Source organism: Aspergillus tanneri (genome assembly GCF_003426965.1).
Source record: "Aspergillus tanneri strain NIH1004 chromosome Unknown AapTan_2_pilon_pilon_pilon, whole genome shotgun sequence".
NCBI classification, from domain to species: domain Eukaryota; kingdom Fungi; phylum Ascomycota; class Eurotiomycetes; order Eurotiales; family Aspergillaceae; genus Aspergillus; species Aspergillus tanneri.
Window position 1 is genome coordinate 1,582,166 of NW_022984629.1, and position 16,285 is coordinate 1,598,450.

The 16,285-nt window shown below is 45.9% G+C and overlaps 3 protein-coding genes across 3 annotated transcripts; 1 reads left to right on the forward strand and 2 right to left on the reverse strand.

The window, feature by feature from the left end:
- Nucleotides 1-7,133: 7,133 nt before the first annotated feature.
- SSP1 (protein kinase ssp1) lies at nucleotides 7,134-8,256 on the forward strand (the record flags this gene model as incomplete). Its single annotated transcript, XM_033565204.1, has 4 exons — nucleotides 7,134-7,355; nucleotides 7,414-7,586; nucleotides 7,710-7,885; nucleotides 7,943-8,256. The coding sequence occupies 4 exons, from the start codon at nucleotides 7,134-7,136 to the stop codon at nucleotides 8,254-8,256; spliced, it is 885 nt and encodes a 294-aa protein (XP_033430961.1).
- A 491-nt stretch (nucleotides 8,257-8,747) lies between these two features.
- On the reverse strand, nucleotides 8,748-9,656 carry ATNIH1004_000491 (putative BAP31 domain protein; the record flags this gene model as incomplete). Its single annotated transcript, XM_033565205.1, has 4 exons — nucleotides 8,748-9,108; nucleotides 9,187-9,290; nucleotides 9,348-9,482; nucleotides 9,636-9,656. 4 exons carry the CDS (start codon nucleotides 9,654-9,656, stop codon nucleotides 8,748-8,750), a joined length of 621 nt encoding a protein of 206 aa, XP_033430962.1.
- A 470-nt stretch (nucleotides 9,657-10,126) lies between these two features.
- dus3 (tRNA dihydrouridine synthase DUS3) lies at nucleotides 10,127-12,436 on the reverse strand (the record flags this gene model as incomplete). Its single annotated transcript, XM_033565206.1, has 3 exons — nucleotides 10,127-10,211; nucleotides 10,270-12,174; nucleotides 12,237-12,436. The coding sequence occupies 3 exons, from the start codon at nucleotides 12,434-12,436 to the stop codon at nucleotides 10,127-10,129; spliced, it is 2,190 nt and encodes a 729-aa protein (XP_033430963.1).
- Between the last annotated feature and the right edge of the window lie 3,849 nt (nucleotides 12,437-16,285).

The window sequence follows — 16,285 nt, forward strand, 5'->3', positions numbered from 1 at the left end:
CCAGACGAATGCCGCAATAGACTTAACGATGATGTCAAGTTTCCCGTGATGAATCTGCGGGAGTCTAATGAAGCTCAGGGCAGGCGGTTGCCATCATACTCTGCCTATGACTGTAATTATCGCGCTTCCTCATTCACCTGCCAGGGAAAGGAATCCCTGGCCAACCCGGGAGGGACACTACGCTCGCAGGTGATCCGCATAACCGCAATTATTCCCCTGTTGTTGGGGATGTGTTGTGCAGTAGCGTTTGAGAGGTAGTGAGCTTCGATTTGCTGTGTGAATCGTCCGTTGGGCCCTTTTCATTTGAGTATGATGTAGATCGAGTCACCAACTTTTACGGCGCAATATACTATGCAACTTTTGGGAAAGAGGGCTGGGGGGGAAAACAACGTGCATGTGTAGTTTGAATTTCCTTGACTCATCTTGCTACTTTGGTTTTGGGTCTTGCATACAATTCTTTATTTTACTTAATTCTTTTTTTTTTCTTACTACGTTTTTTTAATATTATTTTCTTTTTTTTTTGGTTGGGGAGGGGGGGGGGGAGGGCCTTGTATATTCATTTAATAATTTTTGTAGATGGTGTTATTGCGGCACAGTCGACCGCAGTCAATCTATCACTCTGGATTGATCCATGGGCCGGGAGATTCTTATTTAAAGGCTTCTTTGACCCAGCGAAAGATCAGAACATCATCGCAACAGTTCTCTCTCCAGTTCTCACTCCAAAAGAATCTCCTTCGGAGCTTGAAATCTTCCCTATCGACTGAGCTTTATCAAATTGTTCGCTGAGCCGATTCGCTCTTCTTTACCTCCACTTGAACACACCCTCTCTTCACAAACTTCAAAAACCACTCAACTTTTGCCAAAATGTGCTCCCAGTACTTCTACAAGTATGACTGTGGCTGCACCCACCCCGAAGGTGATGTCGTCTACTGTGCAAAGAGGGGTACTTCTTGCACCGGTGTGCGACAGCAAGTCCGCCGACGAGAGGGCTATAACTGCCCTGTTCATGGAGGCTAGATAGTCCAGAGCGAGGTGAGTAACGCATGTACAGCAACTAGAGTCAAAAAGCAAGGGATAATGCTGACTGGCACCGGGGAGAAGACACCAGGGGAAGAATTTTGTGGCTATGATCGATCGACGGAACTTCGAGAACTATGTGCTTTCAGCTGAGGACAATCACCAAGTGCGGCTTCATAGCAATTCCCCAGTCGGCAATTATCTCTTCCCTAGCTCTGTTTTCTTGACCGCTTCCATGTATTCAAACGAGAATTATCCGCAGGAATGGAGTGACCAAGACGAAGGGAAACGTTGTGGACAGGAAAAAAAAATGTCTTTTATTTGCGAAAGTTTCTAACTACCCCATAGCATATGCATTTCGTTGCATTGCATAGTTTCGTTTTTATCTTGTCTTGTCTTCAGTTTAATGCCTTTTATGTCTTGAAGTTTTGGTTTTGCCTTTTTTTTTTTTATGTTGGTTCTTATTCTTCGTCTCCTGTCCCAGAGCCCGACGATTTTTGGGACATTCATCTCTTCGGCGAAATCTGGTTTCCTGGCGCATATAATAGTCAAGATTATATTGTGCGCCGCTTGTCCAGGCGTCAAATATTTTGCAGGATAGCTTTAGTTTAATGTTACCATCTTTTCGGTCCTTTATTGTCTCTCCCATTGTCCGTCGTATTTCTGTCTCCAACCCTATTCCTATAAACCGGAGACAACAGCGGATCTCCTCGTGCGACAACATCTTCCTCAGATAATAGTGACGTCTCTCCGTGTGTTCGGAACCCATCGAACCGGTTACAGTTACACATGCATGGGCCATCTGTCCGGGGTTGTTGTGGATATTGGTGCGCTGCACCGCTATGCACTAGAAAAAGTGAAGATCACCACCCTATAATGTTAATCTCTACATCTATATAGCTATCTACCACCTAGCAGTTACAGTTAATTCTCTGAAGACTTCCAGACGGAAGCGACGGCGAAGGGACCCAAGGATGGAACCGTTTCGGAGGGAGGGAAAAAAACAAAAATAAAATAAAAGCAGCGAAACTTTCTCTTGTTTACTGGAGACCTTATTTTTATTGTCTATGGAAACTCCTCATCTCTTCGTGATCTCGCCATTCCTGAGATGATTTGGTTAAGATTCTTGTGGCAAAGGAGACTGACTTAAACCTCGAAGCGGACCTACGTATGGCGCTGGCGTGGTGCATAAAAAATCCCTCCCCCAAGTCTTTTCCAAATAGAGAAAGGGGGGGTAGTAGAGGATACGTGCCCAATTCATTAGGAATTTTTCTGACAATCCCGGGGAACGCGTTATCTGGTGCGTGCGTGTGTGTGTGGGTAGTCCCCCAATCGCTTATACAACCCTACTACAATTTTTTTTTTTTTTTTAATTACATTGGTAGGGACGAATTTTCTTTTTTCCGGCCCTGGACAAGATATGATTAGCAGTGTACATCAGCAGTTGCATTAGCACCGCAGACAACTCTCATCATCTGATATCAAACCGTCAAATCAGATACAGAACCGGGGGCACAGACGTCAGGTATCCGGTGGCGATCCTCGCTGACAGGAGCCAACGGAGAACGCGGGAATTCAATGGGGAACTGACTCATGGACAGGGGAGAAGGGAGGGTCCCGCGCGTATATTAGTGAGGATGAGTTGGCTGGGCTCACCACCAAAGGTGATCGATTCACCGTTTCAAAATCAGGATCGTCGAGGTCTGTGGATTCAAAAATACACTGTCGCGGCAAAGTTTCAGGACAGACGCCATAGTGGAAGTTAAGTCCGTCTCTAGACCCTCTTTCGGGGTTGAAACCATGGTAGCCGTGGCCGTGTCCGCATGTGAGCCACATGGCCGCAGTGACAGGCAGGTGGCGTTTCTTCCACCCCGGCAAAAACAAATTCGACGGCTTTTTGGAAAGGAGAGAGATGCGGGGATAATTTTGGTGCAACCTCCTGCGGATCGACTGCAGGAGGAGAGAGCACGTAGCAAGTTTTTTTTTTTTTTTTTTGAGACGGGTGCGAAAACAAGGTGGGAAAGAACAAGGAAATCAAATGAAAAAGATAGGTTGCCTTTGTCGAGTCGTTCCATGGATGGCAGCTCACTAGAGCTTTAGAAATAAGCCAATAAGAGCCGCAGGGGATCAACGAAGTGTTGGGTGCTAGGTTAGAATAGAATAATGATATGGAATGAAACCCCTTTCGTTGGGTCCCCTATCTTGAGGGGGAGGGATCTGGCGGCACAGGAGGTCCTAGGCAGATCATTAAGGGTTCCATTTCAGCCTGCCAGTTCTCTGCTGGGGGATTACGCCGCACAGCGCCGCAGAGCTGTGCCATCACCCGATGCAGAGCCGAAAGACTTGGTGACCCAGAGTACTGGGTCAGTAAACCTAAAGCGGTGAAAACGCCGCCTGTCGGGGAAACGGGCTCTCAAAGGGTCCGCCATCGAAATCAGGATCAAGTGAGACGCGCAATGGACCTCCCGACGTTCGTGTATTTGACTTGGAACCGTGGCATGGCCGGACTGTCATATCGCGTCCTGTTGAAGTGTCGTTTGGGCGATGCTGCGCGCTGATTCAGATGGTCACGTGTGTCACCTGACTTGTCTGGAAAACGCATCTTTTCAGCCTCATGCCAGACGTGCTCTTCCACCGCGTTCTTCTTCTTCAGGGGGCCTAAAAATAAACGCTCAGCCCCAGTCTGTTTCAGATTGGCATGTCTATGCATGCAGCTTTATGCAACGGTTGAGGCTGACATCCCAGTTGGACACCCGGCGATTGCCAGCATTGTCATCATGGCATGGCTTGTTCCTTAGGATAGTGGATCATCAGCCTTGGTTATCAAGCTCAAACAAGGGTATCATCCTACAAGGTCGTGGTCGACAGAAATAGGACAATTAATAAATTGATGACTGGCACAGCCAAGCAGATTCTACTATGCTATCATGCATCCAGCTATTCTGTCGAGTTGGCAGAATCCTAGAGCTTGGTTGTATCACCAGCTAAACTTTGATCCCCAAAATATTGATGAACACTCTACAGGAAGGATAGCTATGATCTAAAAAAAAATTGCACTCAACAATGAATATTCTCCAATATAGTACGTTAAAGATTCAAAAAGTGGTAAAGCCTTACGGTCTCAATTATCCACCGATAATTGAAGCAAATCATGCAGAGCTATGACCAATGCAATTACGGACGGTATTACGTCTATGTGAAGCTCTGGCCAATTTTAATCCTAACATTAGTTAGCTACTCCGTCCCTGCTTACTGCAAAGCCTTATACAGCATGGGGCCAAATCAACTAAAGAAGCCACTCGTTGATTCGTCTCTACTTTCCGCCTACTCCGACTTCTGATAGATTAGCTGATAAGCTAGGGCCAAGTAGACGCAATGACCCCCACTTCCTTTAGTGTTTAGCCAGCTGAGAAATAGCTCCATTGAGTATTTCATTATTTTATACATTGCGTGACTTGAGCTAGCGCTGGCTGGTTGAATTTATAAGGGCTATATTATACAACGGGGCGCATCGCATCTAGACAAGCCTTTCCAGCATTTTTGGCTGTAATGTCAGCAGATGGGCTGAGATATAGAGCTAGTGGCTTACTCTGCTCGTGCTATATAAGGCTTGTTTAGCGCCATGACAGCAGAATGGACAGACTGAACTGCCTATTCCACTAGACGGGAATTCTGTGGGGCTTATTGTAAACCACAAGGCGTATTAAAGCAACCTCCTTTAGTATGTATATATGTTAACATAGCTGTTGTACTATGCTTCCACTACTTGTATTGCCAACTGCATATGGGAGTTATAATGCAAACTTACTACGCTATAAACATACCAAGATGCAGTATCCGAACTTTGTATTAAAATTAATTTTACCTAGCACAGACATCCAACAAACTTTATACGTAGGACGACAGACAATTATAGTGGCTCTTGTGATTCTATGTCCTTTATATAGAATCTTGGTAAAAGATATCCCTGGATCAAATAAAGATACTGACATCATAAGGATGGAACGGAAGGACGAGCAAAATGAATATAAGTTAAGCACTTGATTAACAATGCTTGCTTGACCTTACAAATGTAGGTAGATTCCTCCTTGAAACAATGATTTCATGGTCCATGATTTGAAGAGTCTTGTCTGACTAACCAGTTAATTAGAAGCAATTCTGCTGGTCAGTCCCAGTTTTCTCTTATTATCATCGATAGAATAAGTTTATTCTTTTCTTATCTTAAAAAATATTATCTAGAAACCTAGTATTCCATCTCACATGCGAGGAGATGCCTACAAACGTAGAAAAAGTGACATATGATATAATAAAGAATGCCTTACTACACGCAGGGGAAGGAAAGAAGAAAACAAGTGTGTATTATAATAAGACTTCTATGCTTCCATGGACTCAGAAGACGTATTTATTGTTTTCCCAGCCTAGGTTGTCCTTTCTCCAGAGGGAATGCTATGCGCAAGTGATTCGTGAGTATATTCGTCCGTCTCAATATTAACGTGGCTACGTTATGTTTGAAGCAACAAGGGACGGAGCACATTGAGCTTCCTATTTAACTAGCTTTAGCTATATTTTCTTGAGCTATGATTGATAAGCGTCAGACATCATATACATATATCACGCTGTGTGGCGCGAAATTAGGGCAAGCTAGCTAAAAGCGGAAAGCTAAAGGTGCATGCCGACCACAACTGAGATTATATTAACAACACCTGACCTTCTTCACTGGCCAAAATAAGAATATGAAAGCTGATGGTTTGTGGTTTGACTACTATCTCACGTTTATTAATCTATTTCTCCAGGATCGCGTGACTGCATCTTAGTGAGCATCTCCTCGGCCATTCTATGCATTTAGGGAATAAGAAACTTCTATAAAGTAGATTTATTAAATACTCCGTGGAAAGACAAAAGCATTGAACAAATACAGGTTGCCAATTACCGAAACTGTACGTTCAATTTGGCAGGAGCTCTTCTAACGACTTCATACTTTTCTCAAGGGCCTTGGCTCTGGAGGTGAAGGATGGCTGATTCTCTGTTTTTCTAGAGCAGGTACTCGAATCTGCAGCCATAATCATCTTCCTAAGCCGTGATATATCTCCGTTTAGACTACTCCTGTGACTGAGTTCAAGAAACTCATTCTTCTGCTTGGATATACACCGTATCCATATTTACTATACAGAACGCAACACATTTTAACAACCGGATTTGAGCTTCCTTTGGTAAATTTGCCACCTAGTTGAATCAATACAAGTATTTGCATTCATGGGCTGTTCTCTATTTGCATCCTCTCCAACTTGTATCTTCTCCACATCCTGCGAAATCCACACATTAACAAATCATGCATCCCCATCGATTTACATCGCATGACCTGAGCCTTTGTAGTTTACTGCGTACAAGAACAGGGAAAAAGACGATACAGGTTGTACATAAGACCGTAAGAATGTCTTGCATTAGCGTGCAGATTCCGCCCAGGGCCATCATTAGCGGTGCCACAGAGGGAAAATAACGCCCATTCTTCTTCTTCTCCTTCCTATTCAAGGCAAGCCACTTTGGCCTAGATGCAGTGCATAGCAGGGGAGTGTACTGTCAAGTTGGCGCTGTTAATTCTATGAGCCAGCCATTGCGAGAAAACTAGATCTTTGGCTTCGAGGCTGGGCCTTCTTTCAGTTCTGGACTTCTGGTGTGGATGACCGTATACAGAAATTCGGTTTTGATGCCATCAGAGATGTCCGGCCAATGGTGGTCATTGTTCCTCCTTCAAATTTTATAGAGGTGAGTTGCATGAAAGTCTCTTCTAGTTTACTTTACTGACCAAGCGGTAAGTTCATGCGCTTTGTCAAGGGTCTATTCAGCTCACCCTCGGGTTATACTTGCCTATAGTGGTCATGCTGCATTATATGGCTGGCTGGAGATGTCTACGGCTGAAAGAGCCACGTAATTCCTTGAGAATGGAGGGGATCAAGGAATTGTTCATGATGACCCAGCAAATTCGAATCAAATATGAACTATTCTCACTACCCTGAAATGAAGATAAATACCCCCTTCCATCCCGTCTATCAAGCATCCATCCAACATTCAAATCTTCTCTAGCACAGCAATCACTAACCACACAAACTATCTACACCATGGGTGCCTTGACAACCAGTGACTACGCAGCCGCGACAGACGGCTCCCAAATCTACCTTTACTACCAAAATGAGTCAGGCGAACTCCGCGAAGTGACCTCCGCGGACGGATCCATCTGGACCGAAACTCCCAGCGCTGTCGCCACCAAGCTCAATCTCGGTGGCTCTCCCATCACAGCATACTACGTGAAGCATGATGGTACCTCGCAAGGCAAATCCTCGGTTTGAAGGCACAGCTGACTCAGTATCACCGATGACGGAATGACTGATTTGTTTACAGATTCACGTCATCTACCTCGATGACCAGGGAACCCTGCACGAACTGGTCAAATCTCCCCTCGACAATAAGAACTGGGAAGAGCGCACCCTTGAGGACGATATCAAGAAAGCCCCAATCGAGACATCCCGTCTCTCCAGTGGAATCTGCCATGACAATCCTGCCGGCGCACACCAGTGGGTCTTTTTCGAGAAGTAAGCTTGGGTCTCTCTCTTTGTCCGGACACAACCCAGTTGACAAAAAAAAAAAAAAAGGCTCAACCAGGAAAATGGCGGCCCTGAAATCGCTGAAATCCGCAGTGGCGCCGAAAGCAAGTTCAAATGGAGATACCAGAAGATCCTACCTGAGAAACCGGCCTCTGCACTCCCTGGAACCCAAATTGCGACTAACCTGACCAATCCCACCACCCATCTGTATTTCCAGGACCACGAAGGTGCTGTATCTGAGTATCTCGGCGGCTACGATACGTGGAGCGGTATGTCCCTCTACCTACCTACCTAAACCCTACTACGTACGGCTAACTCCCTCCTAGACCACACAGACATCATCAAGAAAGAACAAGTGGAGATCAACACCCCCATCGCCGCGGCGAACTCGTCTGTCCCGGACAAACCCTTCGTCTTCTACGTGTCGAAGCTCGCGCCGTATCAGATCCTGAACTACAAGGACGGTGACCCAGTCCAGGTGGCGAAATACTATCCTGGTACAAAGCTGGGGGCTATCACTGTCGGACACAAGGTTTATCTCTTCCATAAGCCAATGGAGCATCCCGGTAGTGTCTGGACCAGGGTGTCGGATGATACGGATGGTAGCTCGTGGAAATTGGGCGCGAAGGTCGTTACCTAGTATGGTGGGTTGTATCCTGTGGATTGTTGTCAATGAGGAAGATATTGTTGGAGAGTATTTATTGGCTTCGTTTGATAATCAGTGTCCTTTGGTTGAGGATCAGGCTGAAGTCTGTCAATGTCATTGTGGGGTTTGTGTTCATTGGTTCATTCACAGCAGGACACTGAGTATTTGTATGGACAACATTGCATATGACGGAGAGGAACAAGAACAAATTAAACAAGAAACGCAGCCAATCATCTACACCTATAATGGACCGAACTGAAATAACAGAGATTGATATTCCATTATAAGACTTTCAATATCATGCAACCCGAACATCCTTCAAATATTGGATCACATCAGACAAGTCAAGGCAATAGGCATGACATGTCCAATCTCCTACTAGAAACACTACCAGTCCTAGCCCTATGCTAGTCCATTGGGGCACGGACATTCACTTAAGGTTCAGAACGACGAGGTCCCGAAATCGTTAGGTCCCAAGCGATGCTTTATAGGTCTTTCTTGGAGGTCGCATCTTTCTCACCAGCGACCTTGTCACCCAGGCTGTGATACTCACGAGTAAGCCCCTCACACTGCTTCTTCAGGGTCTCTAGGTCACGGTCCTTGCCCTCCAGCTGCTTCTTCAGTCGTGCAACCTCACCAGCTTCCACGGCCTGCTTGGCCCCGGACTTCTTCTCGCTCTCGAGGAGCTTGACCTTCTCTTCAAGGCGGAGCACTTCCAGGATCATGGTGTAGGTGCGGTTAAGAATCAGAGAGAGGAAGAGGGTGAAGCCACAGAGATACATGTTACGCTGAGAATAGAATTTGCGTGCCTGTATTTCCATGCGATCGGTACCGAGGGCAGCAGCTCTGGTTAATCATAAATTTGTTAGTACTAAACCCACAAGAGACACAATAAAAGTAGAATGGAACAAAGAGAGGACTTACGCCATACCGCCACCTTCCTTATGGAAAGAGGCCAGCTCAAGCTGCACACGGTACACCCGGTTGACACTGTCGATGAAAAGAATCAGGATGAAAATAAAAGTAATCTCAAAAAATAGTCAGAACCCGAAAATGGCAAGTCAAAAAAGGCACTGGGAGCTTACCTTGAGACCATACTGGAGTTTGGCGACAACCGGGCTTTCCGAAATGAACGTAAAGAGCTTTCGCTTGACGGTAAAAGGAAGCGGGAGGATGAGGCCCATGAAGACCGCCATCTCGAAAACTAAGAGGCAAAATACCTGCAGAAACAATGAGATTAGGGTTCTCATACAATATCTATATTAGGCTGAAGGACGTGTCGTGTGTGGTGCGAGTCGAATTTGGTAGGCGCCAATGCATTCCCGACGGTCGACATGCAAAAGCTAAATTGAAAATTTGAGAACGGAACTTACAAGACTATAGTACAGTGTCATTGTGCCCGTTTGACTCAACGAATGTTCTTATCAGGTATAATCGAAACCCTTATGAGGTGTGTTGGTGGGGGAGTCTGGAAATGTAAACAAAGGTTGTAAGGGGCGAAAGACAGCTCCAGGGGATCCAGTGGGATTAAAATAGGATTAAGATTGATACACAAAAGCTTTGTAACCAAAGTAAGATGGGTCACGGCAGGAATGAAGTCAGGGCGGCGGTGCGAGACAATCAGAGGTGAGGTGTTCTTTTTTGCAGGTTGGGTGCGAGAAAGACGTCATTATTGCCTGGAGCTGGTAGCTGACACGTGACTATATGCCTTCAGTAACGCACAGACCATGTGCCAAGACATTTATACTACTTTACTAGGCAGCCATTTTCAGTCAGGGTTACGGAGCACGTTCTCATAAGGTATAATAACTATCGTTCAATGGTTGTACATTCCTGTCTATGGGGATATCTCGTGCTGACCTCCTCATCCTTCCGCCTCTTCATATGCGTTGGACTTGTGCTTCGGCTCGAATTTGAAATCTTTATGTGCTGGACCAAGAAACATTTCCCTGTTGACCAATTCATTAGCAATCATTGCATGATATATACCTCTTAGGAGAGACTTACGTAATCTTAATCCAGTCCTTGTAGTTGGGACTGCCCATGAGAGTCTCTAAATCGTTCCTGCCTCGCCAAACAGGCGGCCGGTCCTGAATGTTTGGTGGAAGATGTTCGAGAAGCCCGATCGGTACATACCGATATGTGAAGCTCAGCCATTCGAGGAGAAAGCGTCTGGTCGTGCCAACGCCATACTCATCTGATCCCCATGCTTCCAGTCCATATTTGGCAAACTTCTCAACGAATGACAGACGCTCGGATGCGGACTTGTCGAGATATTGGCCAGTCTGGATCTCCTCGAAAATCCAGGGCTTGATCAAGGCTCCTCGGCCAACCATGACACTATCAACCCCGGAGTTGTTAATGTGATCGTCGTAGTCAGAATGCGAGAAGCAGTCGCCATTCCCCAGGAAGAAAACCTTTCCGCCATTTGGCTGTGTCCGTGCATCTGGCTCGCGAACAGTATCTGTGATTTCATCCTTTGTTTCATTCAACCGCTTGATAAGAGCAGCACACTCAGAAATATATCCCCAGTCTGCTTGTCTGGTATACCTCTGTTGCTTGCTCCGTCCGTGAAGAGTGATGGCTGCTACGCCACAGGGACCAGCATCGAGGAGGGATGATTCATATCCACCGAGGATTAGACGTTCCACCAGCTTTGTAGCGTTCGGTGAACTGTCTTTGGTTCCCATACGGATCTTGACACTAATGGGGATCTCTTGTGAAACAGCATTCATACCACGTACCATTCTTTCCAACTTCGATGGATGTTCCAGAAGAGCAGACCCAGCTCCATCGCGGCATACAAGGTCGATGGGGCAGCCGCAATTCAAATCAATGACGCGTAGATTTGGAGTACAACGGGATAGTACTTCAGCGGCCTTGAGAGCTTGCCAAGTCTTGTTCGCCGAAATCTGAGCGCCAAATCTGATATCTTTAGAGTTATCATACCCTTCCACTATGTTATCTTTTAAAGACACAGTTGGGGGAACCATTTCTGTTTCGTGGGCTCTCATTAAGGCCCATTCAGATTTAACGCCTTGGATCAATGGCATACTCACTGCCATCTCAGAGTAGGTTAATTGTGCACCGAACTCAGTGCACAGCCGCCGAAAAGGGAGATTGCCTTGTGTCGTCAAGGGTGCCAAAGCAGGAGTCTCCGGCCCAAAATATAGCCGGCGTTTCTCTGATGGTAAAAATGGAGGCTCGGTGTAACAGGCCCTGTTTTCTTCCCTCTGCTCCTTGACATCACCGTTACCCTCGGCTACCACCTGGCCTTGTCGGTTCCGACCGTGGATATTCTTTTCTAGCTCTCTCGAAGTTTTTTCTAACCAATCGTTATATGCATCGGCCAGTGGTGTCATAGCCCTCTTTCTTGCTAACGCGAATTTATCGGCCAGCGATGCAATATTTGTAATACCTTCTTCTGTTGCATGAGGAACAATCGGCTGTGTCTTCTTCTTGCGCACCTCATCCTCGATCAAAACTAGTTCTTTCCTCCCATCATCGGTCTCTCGTTCAGTCATGTGAGAGCCAACAAAGCGACATTTCCAACCTGAATAACATTTCCCTCTAGATTCCCAGACAGGACAGAGTCCATTGAAGGTCGCCAGATCCTCCCGCTTGTGCTCCTTCAGGTAGGTGCGCAGGTCATGTTCGTGGCGACAAAAATCATTAAACCTGCACTCTCCTGGAGAGAATTCTGGTGCGAAGGTCCTGCTTGGACACAAGGTTTTTGCATCTTGAGACTTTCCAAATGTGCGACCTGTATTCTGTCCGGTATTTTTCTTCTTCTTCTTCTTATTTTCCCTCTTATCCCCATCCCGGTTGTCACGATGAGCTGCAGCCTCTGTAGCGTTGTCCGCGTTCTGAGCGGAATTGGAATTGGTATTCGGCAATTGTTGGACAACGAACCTAGCATATAGTCAGAAACTCGGATGTTAGAAATGGTATACTCCTAATCAATCCACACATACTCTGGTTTGACTGCGGCGAAGCCCCGCATGCGCTGAGGGGCCCTGCTGACGTTCTCGTCCTTGGGAGGAGTACTTTCGTCTAATTTGGCTTTCTTTGGCGGAGGCTCTTCCGCACCTTCTGCAGCGACATTCAGAGGCTCACGTGTAGGCGCAGTAGGTTCTTCATCCAGCGGATCCGCTTGGGTGATGTCGGAGACCATGGCCAATACCACTGTTCTGCAAGGAAAGCACCGCCTCTTTTCCAAATGGACTAGTAGTAAAGTATGTGATATGAGTAGCAATCAGTTCCTCCGTCGTAACCAGACAAAGAGCAATGACTGTACTTGTGATCAGGTTTGTATATTTTCTCCCACCAAAAATTTCGAGATGCACCCCACGAAATGCGGCGAAACCTGAACTTTGCATAGTTTGCATACAGTGGCACATCTAGGTGTGGCGTGCCAGGCGGTCTAGCATCTTGGCGGGTCAATAGGTACGGTAGAGTACAAATTTCCAGCCCCGGATTTTATTTTCCGCAATAATAAACTCCTGGTCGATAGATTGGCCGTCTTGTATTAAATTCTGCCATTGCCACTATATATTATGGTTCATCCAGGGACCTAGAATATTTTGAATCATGGTCTTGAGATTGATACTCAGGCAGAACTATCATCATTGACCCTTCCAGCTTCAAAGGATAAGCTCCAAAAACAACCCCAAGCAGCAGCACACCTATCACCACCATAAAGCTGTAGATTCCAACCCTAACTTAGACACAACCCCATATGGCACTTACCACGCACGCTCCATCCACGGGTAAATGCATCATAGAAAGGTTATTCCTCGGTGTTACTAAATCAAGCCACAACTCAATGCAAACATGGGTATCATCCAAACCCAAAATCCACCAGCATTCTTTTGACTCACTACTTCCGTTGCGATACTTCTGCCAAACACCCTATGAAAGCGAGCAGAGTATGGGCGAACCGTCCTACTGTAGTCCATTTTATCCTTTATTTAAATTCCACAGAGTAGTGGTACAGTCAACTATGCACTTCTAGAGGTCAATCATATGCACACCTTCCTTCGGCGTCAGAGGGATTCGATATGATGTATCACAGCCTCTCCGCAGAGAGGAGGGGAATGGAAGCCTTTGTTCCCTATTTTCTGGCCCTTTTGCCCGAAGACTCCTCACTTCATCTTTGCCACCTGCGTCTGGGGAGTTGGGGCAGAAGTTTCTGTAGAGTTTTGCAACGGGGTGAATACCAGATTTGACAAATCTAATCATCGGTTATGATAGGATAAGGCGATGATAATAACACTGGACAATAAATTCTTCAACCGGATCCATAATTAAGCATTATGAGAATGCTTGTTAGCTGCATGGGAGTTGAAGAAGTGCAATCAGTCGATTGTCGCTGAGTGGCCGGTCATGTCCAGGTTGGTGGCACTCAAGGCCAGATGTGATACGTATATTCCATAGGATGTTACTCTGTGCTTCGTACATATTCCCTCTCGCGAAACGGGTAGCATCTCTCTCTTTTTCAAAGAATACAAGGATTCGAATGTACACTTACTCCTTGCCAATTGATGAGAAGATAGTCAGGAATGAAGGCAGTTTTGCAACCCCCCAAGTCCGGATTCATAGGGACAAGCATTTCGGAGACTTAGCCTCCAGTGAATTCCTGAAAGAAGGGGAGGAGCTTGCTTTCTATAGAACGTATAGCCGGGACATTGGTTTCAGCCACATGGAACATTTGCTGCTCCGTTACCCTCAGTCTATGCCAGAGCGTCTGGGATTTGCCGCAAAAAATTGCTGACCTGATTTGGGCGGAAGATGGTATATATATTCCTCTGGTTCAAGTCTCTATAAGTCACCGTATATTGACCCCTATACATATTCATTCGAGTAGGCAGCTACACAGCAACAGGTATGTTGAGGTGAGCCTACAAAATGCTCAGTTGGTATACTCACACTTCACAGAGAGATGATATTCTTGAAGACGCTGTGAGCTATACTAGCCTTTTCAATAGCGAAAGAGGCTGTGCAAAAACCACGTCAGGACTCAGGCAAGTTTTGGTTCATTACTTATTGGACTAGCTTAAAATCGATAATGCAACGATGCAACTTTCCAGTACTCGTTCAGAGGTAGAATAAATGACTTAATTGCGGGAAGTGATCCAACAAACTGCATGACATACGATTGGTATATCTCTTTGAGGTTGATCCGTGCAGGCACTGTGTTCGTATGTCTTTCGCTGTTTCCTTGCGCTGGCAACTAGCCTATAACAGACAGTACAGGCATCATCTAATTCTCTGCCGGTATACGTCTAAATGACAAGGAGAGAGATGACATCGATCATATCAGTAGGCCGCTTTTCATTTCAATGAGTCACGAATGATTACTACCGCTACGACAAAGAAAAAGCACTTCATCGTCTATGTGGATCCGAAGGCATGCGTTTAATGCCTTTCAGTATCGATGTAGGCCTTGAAAAACAGGAAATGATCACTGTCTCAAAACAGACTCCAAGAAATTTACAGAAAAGAATTTGAGCATTGCTGGCGGAGTAACCTGGCTTAGGAATAGTCATGCTTCTTCATCCGGCACAGTCTCATCTAACAGCATCCGAGCGAAGCTCGGATTGATGGCCGCTGGACGCCCAATCCCAACAAGTTCACACAATCTTTCTCTAATGGCAGAGACAGCCCCAGAGCGACTGCAAAGCCTGCCTGTCAGCATGACGATGAGGTTGGGATCCTCAACGGCAAAGTCACGAAAGAATGGTTCTGGGAAGGGGTTCTGGATCCTGTTGATATGTCTTGATCCCTAACACCCACAAACTAGAAAGACCGAGTTCAGCAAATATATCAAAAACAAAAAGAAAAAAAAAAAAAAAAATACTCCCCGTTTAATTTGGGTTCCTCATAACCTCCACCGCTAATCTCAAGAAAGTTTATACCTTTTCGGCGGCGTAATCCAACTTGGGTCATTTATCTTCGAACTCAGCAACTTCGCTTACTGAATTCAGTTTCATGCCAATGCAGAATGTAGACGGAACGGCCTTCCAAACTGCGACCAAAGTATCAAGTATGAATTTTGCTCGTCGTTCAGCGGAGCTACATGTTCATCAGTGTTGATTTGTCTATCCAAAGCCGAGTCAGTTGAAATCTTGGCCCAGTGCGAAAGAACAATGTATACCTTGGAACTCAAGAACTGATCGGTCATGAAACGAGTACAGGAGTTTCTCTGGCGCTTGAATAGATCAAAAAAGTAGCATGTCCACCTGCCAATCAAATACCCATGTGCTCCCTGCAACTGAACACCCGGAAACCCACAACCGGCAATAAAGAAAGCAGCACAAACGAATTCACGGCAGAGGTTATCGATATCCGACAACGTCATTTCCCTCGGCCCCTAAAAGACAATAGAACAGAAAAGGTTATCCAGAAACCCGGCTCCGATATTCAATGGAATCGGACTCAGTGCCGTCGTTTGGGTGAAGAAACCTCTATCCCCTGTACCACGTAAGGGTTGCCTACCGGGACGGCGGATCTTCACGATAACAGGAGCGCCTGTATCCCAGCCGGCGGCTGCATATGACTTCAAAGTTTATAAAATCCTAGTTTTGTCGCCGCCGTAAATGGCGGGATCACAAGGGAGTGCGACTATGTTAGAGTCTACGTGCACCTATCCTGCGGTGGATGTTCAGAGACGCGGAGATGTTGGAGTTATGTATATGTATAGGTAACAACATACCTGTGATAATGGCACCTATTCGCCGGTAGCCCATTTTTGATATAAGTGTACCGGTTGCTCGGTCGGGTGGTGGTCTTGCGAAGCCATTTGTTTAGCCGTGGCAGCTTAAGTACCGTAATCATAATGTGCAAAAAGGTAGGAGGGAAAAAAGAAGAGCTGAAATGATTATGTTTTTACTCTTAACTCTTGTGAGATACCAGGCCACAAGGAAGATAGCACCACTGGACCATGCTCCTGAAAATACTAACCATACCATTCGATGCCACCACTATACCACTTTGTGCTCATTGAATACCCAACTTCACTATT